This window comes from Pomacea canaliculata, linkage group LG7, assembly GCF_003073045.1.
Source record: "Pomacea canaliculata isolate SZHN2017 linkage group LG7, ASM307304v1, whole genome shotgun sequence".
Lineage (NCBI taxonomy): Eukaryota > Metazoa > Mollusca > Gastropoda > Architaenioglossa > Ampullariidae > Pomacea > Pomacea canaliculata.
Window position 1 is genome coordinate 4,433,297 of NC_037596.1, and position 21,044 is coordinate 4,454,340.

At 38.3% G+C, this 21,044-nt stretch overlaps 2 protein-coding genes across 2 annotated transcripts; one reads left to right on the plus strand and one right to left on the minus strand.

Moving 5' to 3' along the window:
• Nucleotides 1–4,080: 4,080 nt before the first annotated feature.
• LOC112568824 (cystathionine beta-synthase-like) lies at nucleotides 4,081–13,252 on the minus strand. The gene is made up of 15 exons (XM_025246321.1): nucleotides 13,091–13,252; nucleotides 11,588–11,744; nucleotides 11,007–11,113; nucleotides 10,394–10,608; nucleotides 9,572–9,706; nucleotides 9,209–9,278; nucleotides 8,604–8,695; nucleotides 8,170–8,295; nucleotides 7,618–7,702; nucleotides 7,361–7,472; nucleotides 6,896–6,967; nucleotides 6,374–6,514; nucleotides 6,033–6,141; nucleotides 5,615–5,699; nucleotides 4,081–5,418 (listed from the first exon to the last, which is right to left on the minus strand). Exons 2-15 carry the CDS (start codon nucleotides 11,719–11,721, stop codon nucleotides 5,315–5,317), a joined length of 1,587 nt encoding a protein of 528 aa, XP_025102106.1. The 5' UTR covers nucleotides 11,722–11,744; nucleotides 13,091–13,252; the 3' UTR covers nucleotides 4,081–5,314.
• A 620-nt stretch (nucleotides 13,253–13,872) lies between these two features.
• Nucleotides 13,873–20,540, plus strand: LOC112567773 (protein Flattop homolog). The gene is made up of 5 exons (XM_025244589.1): nucleotides 13,873–14,028; nucleotides 14,439–14,501; nucleotides 15,215–15,350; nucleotides 16,694–16,803; nucleotides 19,248–20,540. The coding sequence occupies exons 1-5, from the start codon at nucleotides 14,002–14,004 to the stop codon at nucleotides 19,725–19,727; spliced, it is 816 nt and encodes a 271-aa protein (XP_025100374.1). The 5' UTR covers nucleotides 13,873–14,001; the 3' UTR covers nucleotides 19,728–20,540.
• The last annotated feature ends 504 nt before the right edge of the window (nucleotides 20,541–21,044 follow it).

Below are 21,044 nucleotides of genomic sequence, written 5' to 3' on the forward strand. Positions count from 1 at the left end.
TTCGATGACAGAAACGGTATGTGGTCAACCACCTCTCCACCCCCATTGCCTTGCACTTCAGTTTTTGTATTATTACCCTCGCAAGCAAATATGGAGTCTGTGGCATGTGACCTGTTGCCAACGTTCGTCGTCTGGCACTCCGCAGTTGTGCATCGCCAGAGCTAACGATCATGGCGGCTGAAAAATTGGTTCTGAAAGTTGGAAACCCTTTGAGATGATCAGTGCCTCGGTTAGTTGGAAAGTGCCGTGTACTCTGAGCTTTAGATGGAGAGACTGCAAAGCCATACTTGAAACCATCGTTTTGTAATTGCGGTGTTCCATCCCACACTCGCCATCTCTCACTAAATCTTATTTATTTTCCATTAACACTTTAATGTATCGTCCAAACCAGGGACGCAGAGAGAGAGACTAACAGCTTTAGCGATGTGTGTGTGTGGCTGGGAGTGGAGTGTGTGTCGGGGGGTCATCACTTGTCCGCAGTCCCCCTGCTTCGATTGACAATGTACTGCTACTGTTGACAGACTCTGACAACCGCCATGCTGTGTGCACTGGCTCCGATTATCTCGTGCATCAGTTGAAGAGAGAGAGACTGGTGTGTGTGCGTGTGGCGAGGAGATGAGGGTGTCAAATGCACGTTAGGAAACATTGTCAATATTTGAAAATAAAAGCCCTATCACTATATCGTCTTATTTTTTGCAATCCCCCAAGTTACCTGTGGGGAAAATGGGGAATCAAGGGGAGGACTGGTCTGTCTCCGTACTTGCGACAAACTGTCCAGTGTCCAGACCCTACTGATATTCCATTACTTTACCATCATTACCACCCAGGACATCTTTGCCCCCCGCTTTATAACTATGGTCCCAGGAGTAGATAAACATCTATGGAGTCTGGATGCCACTTAGTCGTACAGACAGACAAACAGCATTTACTTGCCTCTAAATCTGCCAAACTCCGTGTAACCCAGTACAATGGCGCTGGCTGAGTGAACGGCCATGTAGATATAGAAGATCTTTGTTCTTTAATATTCTTCACCACAAAAAGCCGGCTACGAGGCCTTTTACTCAATCAGTGACACAAGTATTTGAACTCTAATGTCAGGTATCTAGACTACATATCAACCAGATGCTAGTAAAATAACAGGATTTAAATGAAAGTTGTGTATACTCATTATGATAGATGAATGAGTAGAATGGTAGACCTTTCCACGCAGTTTTCCTACCAGATAACTACCACTCCACATGCACTAAACATCGTTTACTCAAAATATCTGAAATAATTATCGATTTAATAGTTTATTTATTTAGGAGTTAGCTCTGTAGGATGTTTTTTCTAACTTCCCAGAAAAATTAGTAGATGTGGAAGGAAAACATCAGGGAGAAAATCATTATAGGAAAATATGAAAACGTGTGGTGGAGGAAAAAAAAAAAGTTTATGGGGACAGTATTTAAGGAATAATTTATCAGCTTACTGAATGGTCCCAGAGACTAATGCACGGAGGTCACCCTCCATTCCGACAATGACCTCGCTTTCGTCAGGGAGACAAAAAAAAAAAAAACCTGCGCGTGCGCACTCAACCAAAAGGGACCGCGCTCTTCCATTATGCAACAAGCGCACACTCGGGAGACCCGCACCGTACAAGCTTCGCCATCGATCAGGAAGGTCATTCCCCCATTTCTTTAACTCCCACCCCAACCACCCGGCCAGGCCCTCTTCGTCCCTCCGGCCATCGCTTCTGTCGGACGGAATGCTCGAGCGAACGCATTGAATCACTGGGTAAATCATCATTTGCGGCGCCGCACTCCGCGCTCGGAACAGCGGTAACTAAGGCTACAGTTGCCTCGACACCCCGCCCCTCGGCATATCTTCCGGCCATTTTTCTTCCCTTCTTTTCTCCCAGTGCTTTCCTGGCATGACACGCGCGTGTGCTAGAAATGCATGCGGGCACGAGCAAAGACTCTCCCTGCACGACAAGAATACTTAGCATCATCGTCTGCTATCTTCTCTGCCAGGAACCACGTACACCATGTACAGCGCATGCGAGTGGCACCAAGTCTGCGAGTTGGCTGACCCCTGCATGGCGCGCGCGTGGACGGACGGCGCGAGAAGCGTCGCCGCTAAATACGACAACCGTGCCGCCATCGGGGGGAAAGAATCGAAGAGATCGGGTGGGATGGCTGATTGACCTGGTGACCTTTGCCAGTAGGGGTAAAGCTTCGGTTGGCGAGGGCACCGGATTGATTTTCCTCAGATCATGGGAAATTCTCCTCCTCACCTCTCTGGGTTTTCATCGCGTTTGCGCAGTCCGGCATCTTGTCTCGGCCTTCGTTGTCTATGAATCATTAAGTTCATAGCGCGTGGTGTTTGCTAACCAGAGATTTCAATTATGAGAAAGTCATGGCGCCACCATTCATCTTCGGAGTTCAGCTCTCCAAAGCATGTAATGAACATAACTGATCGGATGTGTTTACAGTTGCCTGCAACATTAAGTCATTAGAAACTGAAGAGCATGGCACGGCGATTTTACTGTATTAATATAGTTATTATATATATATACTGTTCAACTCGGCGCTCACTAAGATATGGCGCCCCGTGCAGTCTCGGCCATGGCATTCACCGCAGGATTTGAAACATCTCCTAAAAGATCACAGGCTAACCCTGACAACAACTAGCTTGAAACTCATTCCCCAGACCCATCGACTGGTCACAAGAATGAAACATGTACATGACTGAACACGAAGTATCATGTGCGTAAAATGGCCTTTACCCCTACACCACCCCTTCTCCCCCGCCCCTTTCCATCGCCAGCTTCCACACGGGACATAAACTGTCTAGCAATCGCACCAGCAGCGAGGGTCCGGTGACTTAACAAAAGAATGATAAGCGAGCAGCCATTCCAGTTATGCGGATTATGGGACTTTTACCCACTGTAACATTATACCATAATGAAGGCAAGTGTAATTATTGGATAAGAGCAGCAGCAACACCTACTGCCAGCAATGTAGCCCCTTCTCCAAATTTGACATCTGGAGAAGCCGATAAGCTTGCATTATTTGAAAAAAAAAAGCCTGCAGCCATAGATTACAGTGCTATTCAAAAAAAGGTCTATACTCGAAAACTGTTATAGATAATAGTGCATTTTCTGCGATTCCAAACCGGTCTTTATTTTTATCCTTAATATAATAACAGACAAACGAAAGAGAGCACAAACACCATTCCATGACCCTAAATTAATTTCGAGTCATGCACCTACCACTTATATACGAGCAGTTGGAGGAAGGGAGGTATTATACCTCTTTAACCTCATTTTCTTTTGCAGACTAGCTTCCCTTGTAAGAGATTACTCTCCTGCACTGACTTCTAATTTAACTTCTAACTTAATTGATAGACTTTAAGTTAACTGATGGAAGAAAAGTTGGTACATGTAATACGAAAGTAACCGAATGAGTGCTAAAATAGGAGATTTCAAGGAATTTTCGACAGGCCTGTAAATGTTAAGTCAGTGTACATGCAGTGCACCATACTGACAACAGAATTTAGATGACTCATTACACCAAATTGACACTTCCCATATTAATAGAAAATAAAGGCTAACAGCTTTCGTATTCCTCACCTATATCTACCTACATATTTTCCATTACAGTGTTATATGATTCACGTTAATTAAAATTGCAGAATAGGCATGCAATGGTTGCAAATTTTAAATATCTGAAAATAATTTCTTGGGAAGGGGGGATTACTCCTGTTCAGACGACAAGTCAACCAAGGTTAAGAGATTATCAAAGGACCCTTCCATATTTAGGGGAGGAGAGAGTGTATTAAAAATATGAGCTTGCAAAATGTATTTTAGAACAGAATATGCTCATGAGGTACATTGATTTCTTATTTAGGCTTTATATAATCAGCATAAGGCAGTTGCAAAATACACATCAGTGTGCACAGAACTTGCATATACATGTATAAGTTTGTTTTAGCGTAGGGATATGTCAGAGTAATAATTTGTCAGGTGCCTTGAAAGGAGTTTCTTAAATAAAAAAGAAATCATTCACAGCCAGAACATTTTTATCAGAAATACCCAGATGATTAATTTCTGTCAACAAAAAATTTTAATTTCAAACCACCAATGTGCACAACAGTATATTTCACAATTTGTCAGATATGATTCCATTCTTTACAAAACTTTAGCAGACCTTTCTCTTTGCTCTAGATTAAGTGTAGTTGAAATTAGACAGTAACAATCTCATTTAGTTTAACACCATCAATCAAAAGATGTTAGTAGAAGATGTAAGTAACCGGGATAAAAAAATGGTAACAAAAAGGTAAATGATTGTGCTCTTTTTTTGTAATGTCAAAAAATAAATGCATCTTTTAGCATATAACCAGCTCACCTGGTATTTTAAAAAAAATACACATTGCACAGAAAGTCATGTTTCTTGTATTGTGCTTTACAACATGTTTGTAGCAAGAAAGCCTGGAATCACTGTACTGAGCTTGCTACTGTAAAAGACTACAATCACTCACAGAAGTTGACCTGAACATTTCAGCAAAACAGAATGTTTACAGGGTTTTCTGAAGTTCTCAACATATATCCATGGCTTATTTCAAACTAATGTAACAAAATAAGAAAGACACACAATATTTTACACCCTGCTAGACATGTTTAGTCCTGACAATCATCAACCATATATTTTGCTTAATTAATCTGCAACAACTTCATCAGTTTCTGAGGATGCCATTTGGCTTATCACTAGGGTACAACTTTTCTGGAGAATGATTACCCTGGAGAAAAGTGAGGCTTTTAGGCTGAACTCAATGGATGACAATTCATCTAGTTGTATAAGATGACTGCAAAGTTACACCACATCCAAGATGGGTTAATGATTACAAAGAGAAAAATATTCTGAATATACCTCCTTCCCAATGCTTAAAAATTCATCAAAATGTGGTGTGGCAAAAAACAAATCTTTGCCCTGAAAAAGAACAGTGACACCCACACCACACTACACCACACCACACCAACCAACACCAGTAAACTTCAAATTTCAAGTCTGCTAGGCAAGGCTATAAAGGCATCCACTGACATATCAAAATTAATTTGAGGTGAGGCATGATAATAAGTACAATTTATCTCAAGATAAGTCAATATTAGAGGAATATATTACAATATATATTACAAAATCAACCATGGAAGCCCCATTCCTGCTATATCAAAAGATATTTTCTCATTCTTGTTAGGTCTATCACTAAATATACTTTTTCAGTTCCTATGTGAGATGTGCTTTATGTGTTAATGCCACATCTGCTGGCGACTTTTTCTTTACTGAGTAGTCTCCTGGGAGGCAATGAAGTTAAGCAGATCGATGCGGGTGGCAATACCAAATATCATCTGCTTTTTCTCCATGGAACCTTTTCCTCCACAATCTGCTTTAGAAATAAGAATTAAATTGAAAATTACAAATTAGTTTTAAAAAACAATGAAACAAAGGTTCTAAAAATAGTAAAAGGAATAAATTGATGAAAGAAAGGTTTAAAAACAATTAAAAAATAACTTACTGAAATGAATGGGGTAGATTAAAATTGCTTTAAAGAAGTACGTATATAATATTTTGTCACTCACATTGTCGTTGATCATGTACCACCAGGACAAAGTGGTCAGTGTCAAGCATTCGTGACAGCTGACCAAGGGCAGTATCCATACGAACCTGGAAAAACAGTTTCAGGTGATGCTAAAACAGTTATGATAATAATGAAAAAAGACTGTTGCAGGTGTTTGCTTTTTGTTATGTCACGACAAAACAAACAATTCCACATTAAATTAAAACATTAACTTCAAATCACCAGCTTGCCATCTTCACTCCAAATGAAACATTAGATTTTATTCACATGCAATAAGTAAATGGATCATACACATGCAACATTCCGCTAAACAAGAATTTAAAAAAAATACTCATCTTCAAACTCAAAAAAGAATTTCAGCAAAACAAAAACCATCAAAATTCAAAACATACACAATGCTGTCAATGCAAAAACAGTACCTTTTTAAACTGCTTGTACATAATTTTGGAGACTGGGTCACTAGGTCTGACCTTGTTTTTTACCATCTGGGCAAGGATGTTGCCCACAGTAACCATTCCCAGAATGGACCTGCAAATCAATGCATGTTCTGACTTGACAGTTTCACGTGGAGTTGGTGGTTGTGCTTTTGAAAGACAGTGAAAGTAGTTAATTAATCAGATAATATCTTTATATAAATTCTCTATGACTGCCGTGCTCTCTATTCACACTTCTTTCTCTTTCCTCACTCTTCTTTCTCTCACACAAAGACATGCACAAAACAATGTGTGCATCGTGACACACAAGAAGCCAGCTATCTTACCCTGCTTCATCCACTACTGGGACTTGATCAAAACCCTCTTTGTTAAGCAGGTCAAGGGTCTCCTGTAAGGTCACTGTTGGGGTCACAGTCAGTGGAACATGCAGAGCTAGTGAACTCACTTTCAGGTTCCACCACCTGGGCAGATATAAGTTTTAAATTGTGGGGTGACATATCACAGTCATTTTCCCTTCATTATGAACAACTTTCATAATTTTCATGAATTTCATATCTTGATGGCATGCAACATTTGTAATACAAAACAAAATAGTTGTCTTTTGCTTATTTTGCTGATAAATGAATTATCAGTAACATCACAACAAACCTGTTAAGCTGAATCAAGAAACTGACAAATTACCAGATGAACACAGGTGGTGCAACATAATTTTAGCGTATTATTAAAATGTAGTCTGACAGCTTATGGGATTAGTTACCATAGAAACTCAAGTGTATCATTTATCTCTAGATAACTTACAGTATCATTTATTACATTATATCAAAAAACAAAACTATTGCCCACCATTCTTTGTTTCCACTGTCTGGTCAGCTTCTAGAAATTCTCTCTGAATCATCCAGTCATCACTCAAGTACTTAGTCCTGTTTGAGGTGAAAAAAAAAACCCCAAAAATAGAACATATACTCTGGTGGATTGACCAATGCAACAGACTCTGGAATCTACTTTGTATATAATGTAATGAAATGTATTCTTTTGAAAAAAAAGAAAAGATAACATTGTTTCGAAAGAAAAAAAAATAAGGTGCAACAACAAATAAACTTTTATTCTAATTACTACCTCATCACCACCTAATATTTTACTACTTTATTGTTTTCAGTGTTTTATTTTTAAATAAAGAGGCACACATTTCCTGCATAAAATTATAGCAAACCAGTGAAACATGCTTCAAAAGTTTTGCTCTTACATAATAAAATAAAGAACATCAAGTTTATCTGCAGGATAAATCAGGAAAATGACCACAAAAAAAAACTTGCATGTAATTTCTGACTGAGTCAGGCAGAATCACTACACAGCGCTGACCAGACTTGAGGCCAAAGTCTTTCACAGCTTTCAGGGCACAGTACATAGCTGAACCACTGCTGCCACCTACAAGCAAAAGCACTCCTGAAAGTTGCCTGACCTGGCACATAATCTGCAGGTGAGCATGCATATTAATTGCTGACAAAATTGTGGAATATATACTTTGTTAAATGGATAGTTATAATAAAAGTGTTATCTATATTACTCTTACCACAGAGAAGCCCCTCCTCTCTGATCAGCCTTCGGGCCATAACAAATGATTCTTTGTCGTGCGACTTGTACCATTTTGTTACATACTGGAAAGGGGCAAAGGTGAAACAACTCATTAATAATGTTCTGACATTCAAGTTTGGTTTAATACCACATAAGATCAAAACCAAAAGTATTTGTGAGTCTGAAGTCTATGTCAACAAAAACAGCAAGTTGATGGTCATTGAAGGAAACCAACAGATTATTTTGTCAAGTAGTTGCCCCTTTAAACAGATGCAACATGCAGAAAATCTCAAATGGGTGAAATAATAATAAATATGTGATTTAAATAACGCATAATCATACTCATGAAGGACAGAATATGAAGGAGAGAAGGAAAAACAGCTATGCATGAAAACAGGTAATAAAAGACAAATATAGAAGACACAAAGGGGAATCAGAGAACAAACAATAAGGATGGAGAGTCATAAATCCTTACACACTCAAACAGAGAATCCATTTTTACCAAATATTTTACTTTTGCTTAAATGGAAATAACAAGACATGTCTTCACCTTTCTTTCACATACAGTGGGGATGAAGTCATATCCAATACCTTCCACCTCATAAAAAGATGAGTCAGACTTATTTAACGCTTCAGGCTCAGCAATGATAGAGCCAGCAGGATCTACACCAATAATCTACAAAGCAAAAATTAAATCGTTTTTGAAACACAGAAGTTTTAAAAACCACAAACTTTGCCATTAAAATTGTCGAAAAAAACCAACCTGTAATCATTTATATGAATGGTGAGTTGTTAAGTATAAATTCCAAGTCATTATTCTATGAACCAGATTTGTTAAAAATTGAGGACATTCACACAGTTTGGACAGTGGTGACTGGGAAATAATTATTGCTTCCCTTTTAAACCTTTTTCTTTTCATAACCTGGACCTTATTATACAGCCCTGCAACATGTTACATAATCACTAGCAGTAAATGACTGATACCTTGCAGTCTGGACATCGCTCCTTGATTTTACGAGCAACACCAGTCAGAGTCCCACCAGTCCCAGCTCCCAGCACAATCATGTCAACTTTATCTGTACAAGATACACAAAGATCAACCAATATCAGTTGAGTCATCTTCAAATATCAAACTTTTAATCCTCCCTCAAACTTTTTTTTCTTGTAATTTTTTTTAAATCACAACTTGATTCTTAAAGAAAATACCATAAGAAGACTATACTTCTAAGGCATCAAAACTTCATTGTTTTATTTAATATGAATGTTTTGAAAGACCTATATTTGTTGTCTTAAAAAAAATTAGTTAAAAGTTTAGAGCACAGCTACTTCATGTGGTAAAGTACAAATGGATGAGTGTAACATATTCAAGCTACTCCCTTGCTAGGTGACTAAAAAAAAGTATGTTGCAAGGGCAGAAAATTAGACCCTTTATTTTTTAACTCTAGTCATACAAACATTGTATCTGTGGGTACATGAATAAAGAGGCGAACTATTCAAAACATTTGTGTTACAAAATAATAGTGGAGGAAGGCTTTCTGTACATAAAATAGTTCGCTCAATAATTATTGCACATCTAGAATTTTGCTTACTTTCACAGGCTTCGAGAATTTCTTCAGCTGTACCATCATAGTGAGCCAGAGGATTGCTAGGATTGCGGTACTGCACACAAACAAGCAAAACCTCAAACGATCTGCGAGTCCGGAAAATGGGATGAGCATTGAGGAGATAGTGTGAATTTGCATACTACTCAGCCTAACACACTTCCCCATTTATTCATTGCGTCCCAACTCACACTATCATGCTCTGCTTTATCTATAATATTCGCAAAGGCTATCAAAAAAGAAAAACCCATATGTTACAGAAGTAAAATAAAATAAAAATAAAAATCTGCTATTCAATATCTTTTGTTAGATACACTCTGTATGAATTCAAGCAACTGAATTTTACGTCACTTGATCAAGGATGTGAGAGTTGGGTATTTCTTCCATCAGACGGCGAGCAACACCAATGTGTGACTCAGGAGAATCAAATGCAGCGGATGTTGGAGTTCGAACTATCTCTGCTCCCAAAGCTCTTAGCACGTCCACCTGGCCAAGTGTTAGAAGAAACAGAGATGACTCACAATTACTTTACAATGTACACTAAAGACAAATTTATTAGTATAGCATTTAGACATCACACATTAATTTTATTCATTCACCCCTTGAGAGGTAAGGAGAAATGGACATTATACACAATTTCCAGTTCACCTACACAGTTTCCTCATAGAAAACTGGAATGTACATAGAATTTGTGTAAAAGCAAATATACAACCACGTTATTCAACAAAAAGAAAACAATGATACTAAGGAAGACAAAGATGCAAATAATCTTAGTATTGCAGTAAAATGACAAACCAGCGACGTTAGATATCAAAGCTATCACAAATAAATTTTTTATTAAGTGGATAAGTTTTCTTGTAAAGGTACATGCTTTTTAGGGAAAAAGAAGTGACTATTAAATTTAGCTGCATCTGGGTGTTTAAAATAATAAATAAAATTTAGGAATTAATCTTTTGTCTTATGGCTGGCAATTGGGAGTTTGGGCACTCATGTTTTCTTTCCTACTATCGTTCCTCTCATCCCCTTCATAGGGCAAAAATACCTCAAAGTGAAACAATTTCCCATCAAACCCACCAGCAAACATTTTTTTCTGAAGTGAAAAACCTAACACAGCTAAACCAGTTGTCATTCAATACTCTCTCCCTTTCCCTCTCTCTCTCAAATGTATGATACCTTTTCCATGCTCATCTTTTCAGGCATGACAATAATGCAGCGGTAACCCTTGACTGCTGCTGTCAAGGCCAGTCCTATGCCTGTGTTCCCTGAGGTAGGTTCAATCAGGACATCTCCAGGCTTAATAATATTATTTGCCTCCGCATCTTCGACCATCCTCCAACCGATTCGATCTTTCACACTTCCTCCAGCGTTGAAAAACTCACACTTGACCACTTGACAAAGTCAATGCAAAAAGTTATTAATAAACTACATTTTAGTCTTATCAAAAACTGTTAGCTATTAATTTCAACCGACTTAACTGAGACCAAAGGGACCATGACATAGAGCAAAGAATGTGCTACAAAAATGTGAGAATGAAGCCATGTAAAATCATTCTATTGTCTTTAATATGTAGGTTAAATAAAACACTTGTCACTTACAAGGCGCAGGAAAGAAGTCTTACACTACTAGAAAAGCATTATCGATGGATTTATAGCTTCAAGAAAGGCACACTTTGTTAAAAAAGGATAATGGATCTAGACAATGGAAAATAAAACAGAAAAGAAATCCTTCCAATCTTTGAATCAATGCATGCAATTTAAGGGAAATTACTAGCACTAGCTGTACTTACACACTTCACATTCAATGCCTTCCTTCTGTGCTATTCGGTTGATACGAACAAGAGGGGTATTGCCAATATTGTACAAAATATTAGGCATGATTTTTAGCTTTTCTTTCCTGCAAAGACATCATAGAAATTTTTTTGGCACACAGACAGAAAGATCAGTTTGACAAGAAGCAAGAAGGACTTATTTGATATTTGTCTCTCCTTTATGTTTCCTATTTTCATGAATGGAGATATATATGTATATTAAAAAAACAAAAACAGAAATTTTCTCAACATGAGTTTTCAGGTGTGTCTATATCTAGCCTACCACAAAAGTACAATCCAATGGACTGCATGCGCATACACATGCAATTTTTTTGCCTGTTTGTATGTGTGGATTATATTTCTGCACTATGCTAGATATACACCATTTAAGCAACTGCAACTAAGGAACACACACAAACACTCATAAGCACACATAGGTATGTGCAGGTATGCACATACATACACAAAAAAGACATAATGATGAAAAAAAGCGCATGAGAGAAGATAAAAACTGAAGATAAGCCTAACAAAAGCAAGGTAGAAAAAAGAATACATCTTACCCTTTCAGGGGTACATGCCGATGGGGTGAATTCTCAATAGAGACCCCTAGACTGTAAGTACATTTGCTAGTTAAGTCAGGTCTCCTCCAATTTCTGAAAGGACTTTCTGTTACATCTTTGACCTCTGACATCATGGCTGTTAATATATAGCAACAGTCTGCAAGTACACAAGGGTGTAGATGTGCTCACACAATTACATACAAATATATATATCTACCTGTAATTATTTCTAGGAAGCTGAGGACTGCATCTGCATTTCAGTGAAAATTTTTCTAAGTTTAATAAACCTGAGCATTCTTTGTTTCAAGCCTTCAATGCTTTTGTGATTTATTACTAGTTTCCAGCCAAGGGCAATGGAAATGCTAAAAAGGAAACACTATTTATAATCAGTCATGGCCAGCACTAGCAATGTTTCACTCTTCTCCCTGTTATTCTAGACACCATATCTTACAAAAATAGTAACTTAGCAAACTGTAAATAATAGTTCTAGTCACAGTTTCCTCCCATAATGGGAAGGTATAATAATAACAACGTAACAGGCAATAGACTAAAACATACTAAAAAGTAATGTATGCAAAAGCTCATTTGGCACTGGCATCACATGAAAACATACCCCTCTCCACTTTATTATCATGAACAGCCAAAGTGTTCAGTTAGCTTTTGAGCTAATCTTTGGGCATGTTAAGTCCTGACAGATTGTCATTCCTTTTAGCAGGGCTTCTGCTTACGCAAAAAATTGCGTACAGTATGCATTAAAAGTTCGGAGGACCCCTTCAATTTTCATCAATGGAATCCCTTCAAATTAGGGCGAAGAACAGGGACCCTTTAAAAATCTGAAGAAGGGGTCCCTGGGACCCCAAAGAAATTAGCCTTAACAGAAGCCCTGCTTTTAGTATGCTCTAATTTCAGGAGATGTGCGAACACTCATATATCTTGTTTAAGATTTTCAAAAGGTTTTTTGTGTAACTAGGGGACATACCTTTAATTCATAATTTGTCTCCAATTTTGTTTTATTTTAAGTAGTATATACACACACCGTGTGAATCATGGCTGGTAATATTTGAAAAACCAATATCAACAGTCCGCAATTATTCATGCTACATAATATAGCGTGGAATTTCTAAAACAATGATATGAATTGTGGCATAAAATAAGGTATTATGTATCTCGTAATATGCAATAGTTTAGGAATTCGCTGTCCGTTTGGGCTAAGTATGGAGATTAATGTTTTCATCACATATTGGTTATGTAGATATTTTACTAATTCTGTTCGACATTTTCAATCCCCATCATAAAAGGGATTTAAAATAACTTATTTTTCTACAGACATTCATTGTTTTCAAGAAGGACATATAACAGTTTATTTACATTCTAGCTCTGCTCATTATACGCGTACGTGTTACACCTGCATGAGACGTGCATGCGCACCAGTGTTAATAATGCACGGGCAGGCATTAAGTTCTACATTTAAAGCTATTCTACTGTCATACTTTAAAAACTCACCTTAACTTTCAAAAACTTGATATTAATAACAACGTATACAAACAACTTTGCAACAGTACTCAGTGGAAATTAATAGCCTGGCAAGAACGAAACCTCTAGGAACGATCCAACATGACACACCTCCGCCATGTACACTTCCTATTTGTCAGTGTGTTGGACCGTTCCACCCGCAGGTAGGAAAGCACACAAACTTAAAATTGTTAAGCGATCGAGGAACGACGTTGTTTCGCCCTTAATATAAATAAAACAAGTGCTTGCTATTTAAAATGCAGAAAAAGGCCCCAGCAGTCATAGATTTTCAAAGTATTTAAGAAGGCACAATCTAAGCGATGAGTGCTTTAAAGAAGACTTACATGCACCCCTGGCAGCTGGCCTCTAGTAGCCTTTCCTTGCCCTCGCAGACGACGCCACGCATGGCGGGTTTTTTTTTTCTTTATATCGGTACTGATACTATGACTGCCCCCCCAAAAAAAAAAAATAAATAACCAACAACCTAACATAACAAACCAAAAAATATGCATATCAGCTTAATTTATTTTTAAAAGCTTTGTCCAAACAAGAAATAAATATTTGTGAAACTAAAGTATTTATTATTATTAATTGTATTCATCATACCATGTACTTTCGTGTGCTCTTGTAGGTTCAACTTTGTTTCATGAATATAATTATGATGCTATAAATTAGCAGAGAAATCTAAAAGGTGTTTCTTACGTTAAAAGAATCAATTTTCAACCTAAGTATTTCAGTTAGTACAAATTTTTAAAGGTCCTACATTTTCTCAGCGCGGATTTTCATAGAAACGTCACTTCCTTCGATACAGTTGACAGCAAGCATAACAACCACCTGAGAAGTGTGAGCATCTATACAAAATTAATAGGTTCGGAACTGTTAATAATACATAGAAGGACATAATGAGCGTCAATTACAGTGCCAATCAGGTGAGGTTTGAATTATATATATATATAGTTTACTTTAAACTTTGTTGATGTATTTTGATTAGACTGGCTATAGACACGGCGTAAAACACAATTATTACCTAACCAACTATACACTCTCCCCGCCCCCAACAAATCCACACTCACGCACGCACGATGCTAGATGGTTTCACGCCGATCGTAATAGCAACTATAAGACGTACATATACAATATATTCCCCCAGCTATAGTCCAGCCATCGATAGAGAAAGATATAGCTAGTCGATCTATATATACCAAAATGCCCTTTAAGACACTAGCTGGCTGTAAATATAAGGTTACTATACTGATTTTGAAGTTTTTAGATTTCCCATCCCATAGTTTCAGAGTGCCGTAACGAACTCATCTTAGGTTAAGTTATTATTATCTTGCAGTATGAGCAAGCATTCAATACCAAGCGGATGCAGAGCTGGGAAGATCCCGTTCCAGTCAGCAGGGTAAGTGTGACTTTATCTATTTCTTCAACCTCATTTCATGAGCAAAGCGCGCTGCTGTAAACTTATGTTTATCCTATTTTTGATAAATATTTAGAGTCATAATTTTTAAAATGACAGCTTTTTCAAGTTTGTAATAAATATGTTTTGTTCCTTCAAAAGTATGTGCTTGTTTAAGAGATGGGAAAATGTTGCTCACCACATTCATAGTGAAAGGTGCATTACTGTGTGAGATTGTAATACTCATGTTTTCTCAGTACTGGATGCAGTACCATATATATATATGTGAATGCATTTGCAAAGACAATAAACTGCATGAACTTTTATGAGCAGGAAATTCTCTGTATTATTAAGTATCACCAAATCTTTCATTACAGAATATGCCTATTGGCCATACAAACAAACATACAATAAGTACCATACAAAAATAGTAGAAAATGCAGAAAAGACTTTAGACACAAGAAAAAAACATAATGAAAGTAACTATAAATTATGGCATCTATTTCAATGCCTAATCTTTATAAATCAAGTACACATATGTATGTATGTTTGCCTGATACCTTTCTCTGTCATACGGCATCATTAACAACTACCCCTTGTAACTTGTAAAGCACATTGAGCTTGTCTCTGTGTGGAGAAATGCGCTACATAAATCCCTTTATTATTACTACACATTATATATTACACAATTTCAGACGACATTTTTTGTTCCACAGCGTCCCGCTCGCAGAGAAGGTTTTACGCAGTTTGTGGCTACTGACGGCGGACATCTTTTACCAGGTGTTCAACGAACACGCTCTTCACCATGGGGAAGTTTTGTTGGTACTTGGGACATGCCCCATAAGCTTCCAGGTATGTTCTAGGTGTATATTAAAAGCCCCACGATGCCAGCTTTGGTCTCAGATTTTCAATATTCTTCATGATAAATCATGAGGAAGTGGATAGCTGAGGAGCTGGAGCAATGATCTATGCAAACCTAGTTGTAGGCTTGCTGGTTTGATGCTTATGTCATATGGCACAGCAAACTTGACTGAGCTTTGAGAATTGGGTATGTCCCTCCATAGAGGGGTGGGGAAGGCCAGGCAGCGAGATGGGGGCTGCCCTTGTGAAAACCTGTCTCTGAGAAAAGTGTTGTCATTAACACCTCATTCCCCAATGACCATCAGGTTAATCTACCTAATCTAGAGAGACATCGCAGTCACTTATTCTCCTTTAAGTTTTGAAGTGTTCTTAACTGTTCTTCGGCATCTTAAGACTCAGTCTCAAACAGAAAGTTTGGTGAAAAGGCATAAGCAATCCTGTAACCTGTCAGTCACTGGGGAGTGAAGTGTTGAAGAACCCAGAACCAGCTTTTTTGTGAGGAGAGAGGTAGCCATAGCCATCTATAGTGTTGGGTACTCACTTAACAGCTGTAGGGAGAAGTATGTTGCACCATTCATTCCGATATCAAACCAACTAATGAGTGTACCTTGGAAATAAATGCTTTAACCAGTCTTTTTTAGGAAATTAGGATGATAAATTTGGCTGTTTTGCACACTGTACACTGGGTCTTGTTTGGACCACAGAACATGATGCAAGTCCACCTCAGGTAGTCTGTGACTGGATCCACAGTATGCCACGAGACTGAATGTCTAATGCATAGCAATCATCTAAAATGGTTTTTAAATATTTGCATTTTACTGTTTCAACACACAGCTATATGGCTTCATTCAAAAGTTGGCAGTCCAGTGGTGCAACTGTTAGCACCTGTCACCAGTACAGTAATGATAGTCCTGGGTTTCGATTTCATCTTAGGAATGCTCACTCCATGTGGCACTTGTTGACAAGGCTGGCTGCTTTACAATGACATAGTTTTAGCTGCTGGCTCGGCATAAAACCTACCCTATCCCCTGCTCAAACATTTTCTGTGACAGTTTAAGGATATGAGAAGCTATATTGTTCAAATTAAGCTAGTAAATGAAATAATTTACTAAAAAAGCTTGTTCTTTGTGCATATGTGTGTACATTTGAAATTTTTTTTTTCTTTTTCTAAAATAAAATATATGTGTAATTTTGGATTGCTGATAATTAAAAGGAGAAGTTTGTTTTCAATGGTTAGAATATGAATTCTACAATTAGAACATAATTTGTTTTGATGTGTTTTAATATTGACATCTCTTCAGAAAATATGAAATCACATTAGGACATTTTCCTAGGCAACAACATACTGAATCGCACTGCCCGTTCTGAGAGAGCTGCCCTGCGTTTTGAGACTGAAAAAGAGCAGGCTGCTGAAGTCCTTAGTGGCGAACTCAAACAGAGGAAGGTGGGATGTTATATATGTAATCCTGTATGCTTGTGTGTGCTCATGTGTCTATTTATTTTAGTGCTGAGGATGTACATTTATAACTACTTTGCATCCTTATGTTTGTATGATTGTATGCATGTGAATTCTGATGAATTTATAGCAGCATTTTATAGTTCGCATAAATTTGCGCGTGACAAAGATATTGGTGGATTTTATGTGCATGTTTGCACGCTCGCGCACACACATGCACACAGTCTCAATCACCTCCCACCACACTGTGCACTAAGTACAACCATACTGATCCACATCATTTGCTTTTTTTTTCTGCCGCCGTTACAAGAGAAATCGCATTTTGTTAATTATTATTTTAGTGACAGCCCCTGCCATTGTCTGATCTGTCCTCATTTGCTCCTTTTATTACAAATATTTACAGTTGAATGCTGTCGTAAATCATTGAGCTCATGCATAGATACACCAATTAATCATAGTCGTTACAGCCGTTTTGATCTGGATCACCGGTCATTTCACCCCTACATGTACCATATTGCCATGTTTGGCGTGGTTTTATGTGTGTGGAGGCCTTAGCAGCAGACGAGGGGCCCTGGGCGAGTGTCATGCAGGGCCGTATAAGTGTAGGCTATATACCGCACCACATCGCGGGGCACCCCTCATGTGCGGTTGCCCTAGTCGCCACCCCCAAAGGCCAGCTGAGTATGCCTTTTATACGGCTATCTCTGTATACTCGGTATGGTGCGAACCGGGTGCACTGGACTGCCCCAGTATCGCTACCCAGCTGGTGGAGCCGCCAACACCGGATCATGCTTCGCGGAGCAGATCCGGGGCTTTTTCCATTTTACGTTTTCGTAAAATTACATTTTTGTGAATAAATGTTGTCTTTCGCTTTTGTTAATACAAGTTAATTGAAACAAAACACAGTGCGGAATGCTTGACGGCTAATTGCAACACGTTACACCTGGCAAGTCGTCGCGAAAAATATAGTCGTGTGTGTGTGTAGGGTCGTAGGGAGCAGGAAAACTGATGGATAGTTCTACCATGAAAAGTTAAGTCGACATAAATTCGCGTAACCCACGTTTCGTGGCTTGACGTCGACGGTTGCTCAGATATCAAAACCTCCGCTGCCAATTGTTTTCAGATAGATCACGAAAATAAAATGGTGGTTTGTCGCGCTTATCTGGCGGAAGTACTTAATTATCTTTCGACGTGTTTCACGCACATTGCGTCATGAAAGTTTGGAACGTCATTTTACTTGTTTTTGACGTAAACCTTGATTCCCTTCACAGCAGACAGCTCAGTTTTATTTTCTTCCATTTTTCTCAAGCGCCATCCTAAAGTCCGTAACAACTCTTTTAAAAAGTGTTCCAACTTTAATCCTTTCTAACTACGTGCACCACTGTTATAATTATGATCTGGAAGTATTGGAGAGCGAGTAAAATGTGAACCAGCTTTTGATGTTCGTGAGTGACTACACCGATTCGAATTTTCTTTTCCAACATCCTCGCAATATTTAAAAAAAATGTTTCTTGAAAATTGCCTTTAATTTCACAATAATAATGGTGATTTTGAGGGGGCGTATTCTAATGCATCCCATCATATTTTGACATAATTGTCGTTTTATTGTAAGAATTTGGTGGTAGCCACTCATTTTGGTTTTCTTCATCCAATACCGATGCGCACTTTATAAATGCTACACATTTAGCATTTTATCTATGTATTTAAAATAGGATCTTCAGTTGCTTCATGATTTTAGTTTAATATTAATTACCAAATAGAACAATCTTAAATTGGTATCTAAAATGATTCGAAAGGGGAGTTATTTCTGCTGATAGTTTACCACTTTATTTTCGGATGCTACAAATATTATAGAGCAAACGACATTATAACTACACAGCCCTAATATTTAGGTGGTTTGGATTTCAGGTGCTTGTGAAAAGATCTCTTGCAGAAACCTAGAAACAGCAAAGACGATAGCATAAAAAGGGAAATTTTAAACAAAATTTTGTGGGAAAAGAATTGGTCCTCACCCAGCTTTGTCACTTATCGTTTAAATATGTACTATTAAAGCAAGACGAAAAGTAGCTCCTCAAGCTAGTCTTCTACCAGTGCCAGACACACTTGCACATATATGAACGTACAAAGGTGTGCATGCACACAGTTTCCTATCATGTAGAAATGCGTGTAAAGTATGTAAATCTGAAACGCATAAAGAATATCTGCCAAGAGGTTCTGAATTCATAAATGATTTGTAGGTTTCTTGGTTTCAATGATTCAAGATCATAATATTAACACATGTACATTGATGTGTACCTTTTGTGTGTCTAGTTAAAAACCTTAATAATTTTATCTGAAAGTCTGAAAACTCTTTACATTTTACGGATGAGACAAATACACACAAAATCTCACAACACGGGTGCTTTCGACAAGGCATACTGTTCTTCTTTCAGGCATATGATCCTGTTATGAAGGACGTCTTTCCGAGAAAGGAGGACAACAAACTTCAAGCTGTTCCACAATCCAGCCAGAGGTGTCCCTCAGTACCACCTGCTGATACACAGGGAGGAACTTACTTACGAGCTAGTCCCGAGATGGCTGACCTCACTCAGCCAGAAAATGCACATTATCAGCAACTGCACGAATCACAGTTGCCTAAACCAGGCACACCCGGTAATGCTGTAAGAGATGAGAGCAGGACCCACATGTCACCTTCTTGCCAGGATGCATGTCATGGAGAAAAATCCAGAACGCCAGTGAACTGGCCTGTTGCCAAATCACCGCAACCATTTCAGGCTCCTAGAGAAAGGATAAACTCACCAGCCAACTTGCAGTCATCACTGCTTCCTGATGCCATTGATGTTCCAGGAGAAAGGATAAGCTCACCAATAAACTGGCCTGTTGCTAAATCTCCACAGCCACCCACAAAGTAACTGTGAAAACTCTACCAAACACAAAATCTGTGGAGCACTTTTTGCAATAACTTAGGTGCTTAGGCAATCTCCTGTAACCTTGCAACTAGACTCCTCTGCCCCTTTGTCATCATAAAGCTGAAGAAATAACTCATCAGTCACTTATGTTTTAAAGGGATCGTGGCCTTTGAATTGCCGATTCATAAGGGGAGAACAAATGTGACCAAATAATTTCAGGAGTTTCTCTGAAACGGGCGAGTACTTAAAAGTACTAATTCTTATTTTACTCGCAACAATTGTTTTTACATGTTTTAGTTCAAGCAAAATAGTATTTGATTTCTCTAGCTATATTGACTGCTTTTCTATGGCTTCAATTAGAACATGAGCTTATATAAGTAGGGCATGATTTTCAAATATACGAATATGCATGTAATGAGAGATTTACCTCAAAATTGTTTTTCAACAAACACTACGTAAATGACATTAAAGAGACGGGAAGGACTTGATGTCTGCCCTACCATGAATTAGATATAACACTTTTATATACAGTTTGACAAGCCAACTTGTTTGTAAGAGAAATACATAGATGCTATTAACAAGCTATTTGGAAAATGTCCACTCACCACCGAGATTGTCAAGTGTCACACAAATGGGATGTTAGCCCATCACCTGGTGACTACAATCATGCATTCAGGCAGGACCTTCACCATCTATAATCAGTGACTCATTGGTTTCAATAAAGTTGAGGCAAAGTGAATTATCACAGTTATCAATTTTTGTACAGCAGATGTTATTCTCATATGCGTTTTCTAAATAAAGTTGTATTTCACTTTTGCCATTATTTGCTGCATATTTAAGGATGTATGCACTTTCATCTGCATATGCATGTACTAAAAACTTCGAATAACATGCATCCACATATTGAGCAAGCAGGACAATCTAGCAAATGTAACTGAATGATCATTATCACCTAATCAGTAACAAAGGCTATCTCGCAGGCCGACATGCACGTATGTGTGTGTGTAAGGTAAAGTCAGTGCTGTTTGATGTTTGTGTGCATGCATGCAAGTGTGCGTGCTAAATGGTGCAAAATGCATAAAACAGATAACAGACAAGGATTAATAAGAAGCAGTGTACAGACTAGCGGCCCGGTGGCGCAACGGTTAGCGCTGTTAGCGCCTGTCACCAATACAGTGAAGGTTGGCTGCCCTGAGTTCTTTTCTCGTCTCGGGCATGCTGTTCTTTCTCTGCACGTGGCATCTGTTTACAGGGCTGGCTGCTCTCCGCCAAGGACGGTCCCAAGCCCGGCTGAAAAAGGAGGAGGGTTGGGCGTGGGGC

Bases quoted from the DNA above. Each gene is read 5' to 3' on its own strand.
- LOC112568824 (XM_025246321.1), bottom strand. From the start codon at position 11,721: ATGATGTCAGAGGTCAAAGATGTAACAGAAAGTCCTTTCAGAAATTGG. The intron at 8,696-9,208 runs GTAAGCAAAATT...TATCTTGTACAG, and splicing joins AATTCTCGAAGCCTGTGAAA to ATAAAGTTGACATGATTGTG. The intron at 7,703-8,169 runs GTGAAGACATGT...GCCCCTTTCCAG, and splicing joins CCACTGTATGTGAAAGAAAG to TATGTAACAAAATGGTACAA.
- LOC112567773 (XM_025244589.1), top strand. From the start codon at position 14,002: ATGAGCGTCAATTACAGTGCCAATCAG. The intron at 14,029-14,438 runs GTGAGGTTTGAA...ATTATCTTGCAG, and splicing joins TCAATTACAGTGCCAATCAG to TATGAGCAAGCATTCAATAC. The intron at 14,502-15,214 runs GTAAGTGTGACT...TTTGTTCCACAG, and splicing joins ATCCCGTTCCAGTCAGCAGG to CGTCCCGCTCGCAGAGAAGG.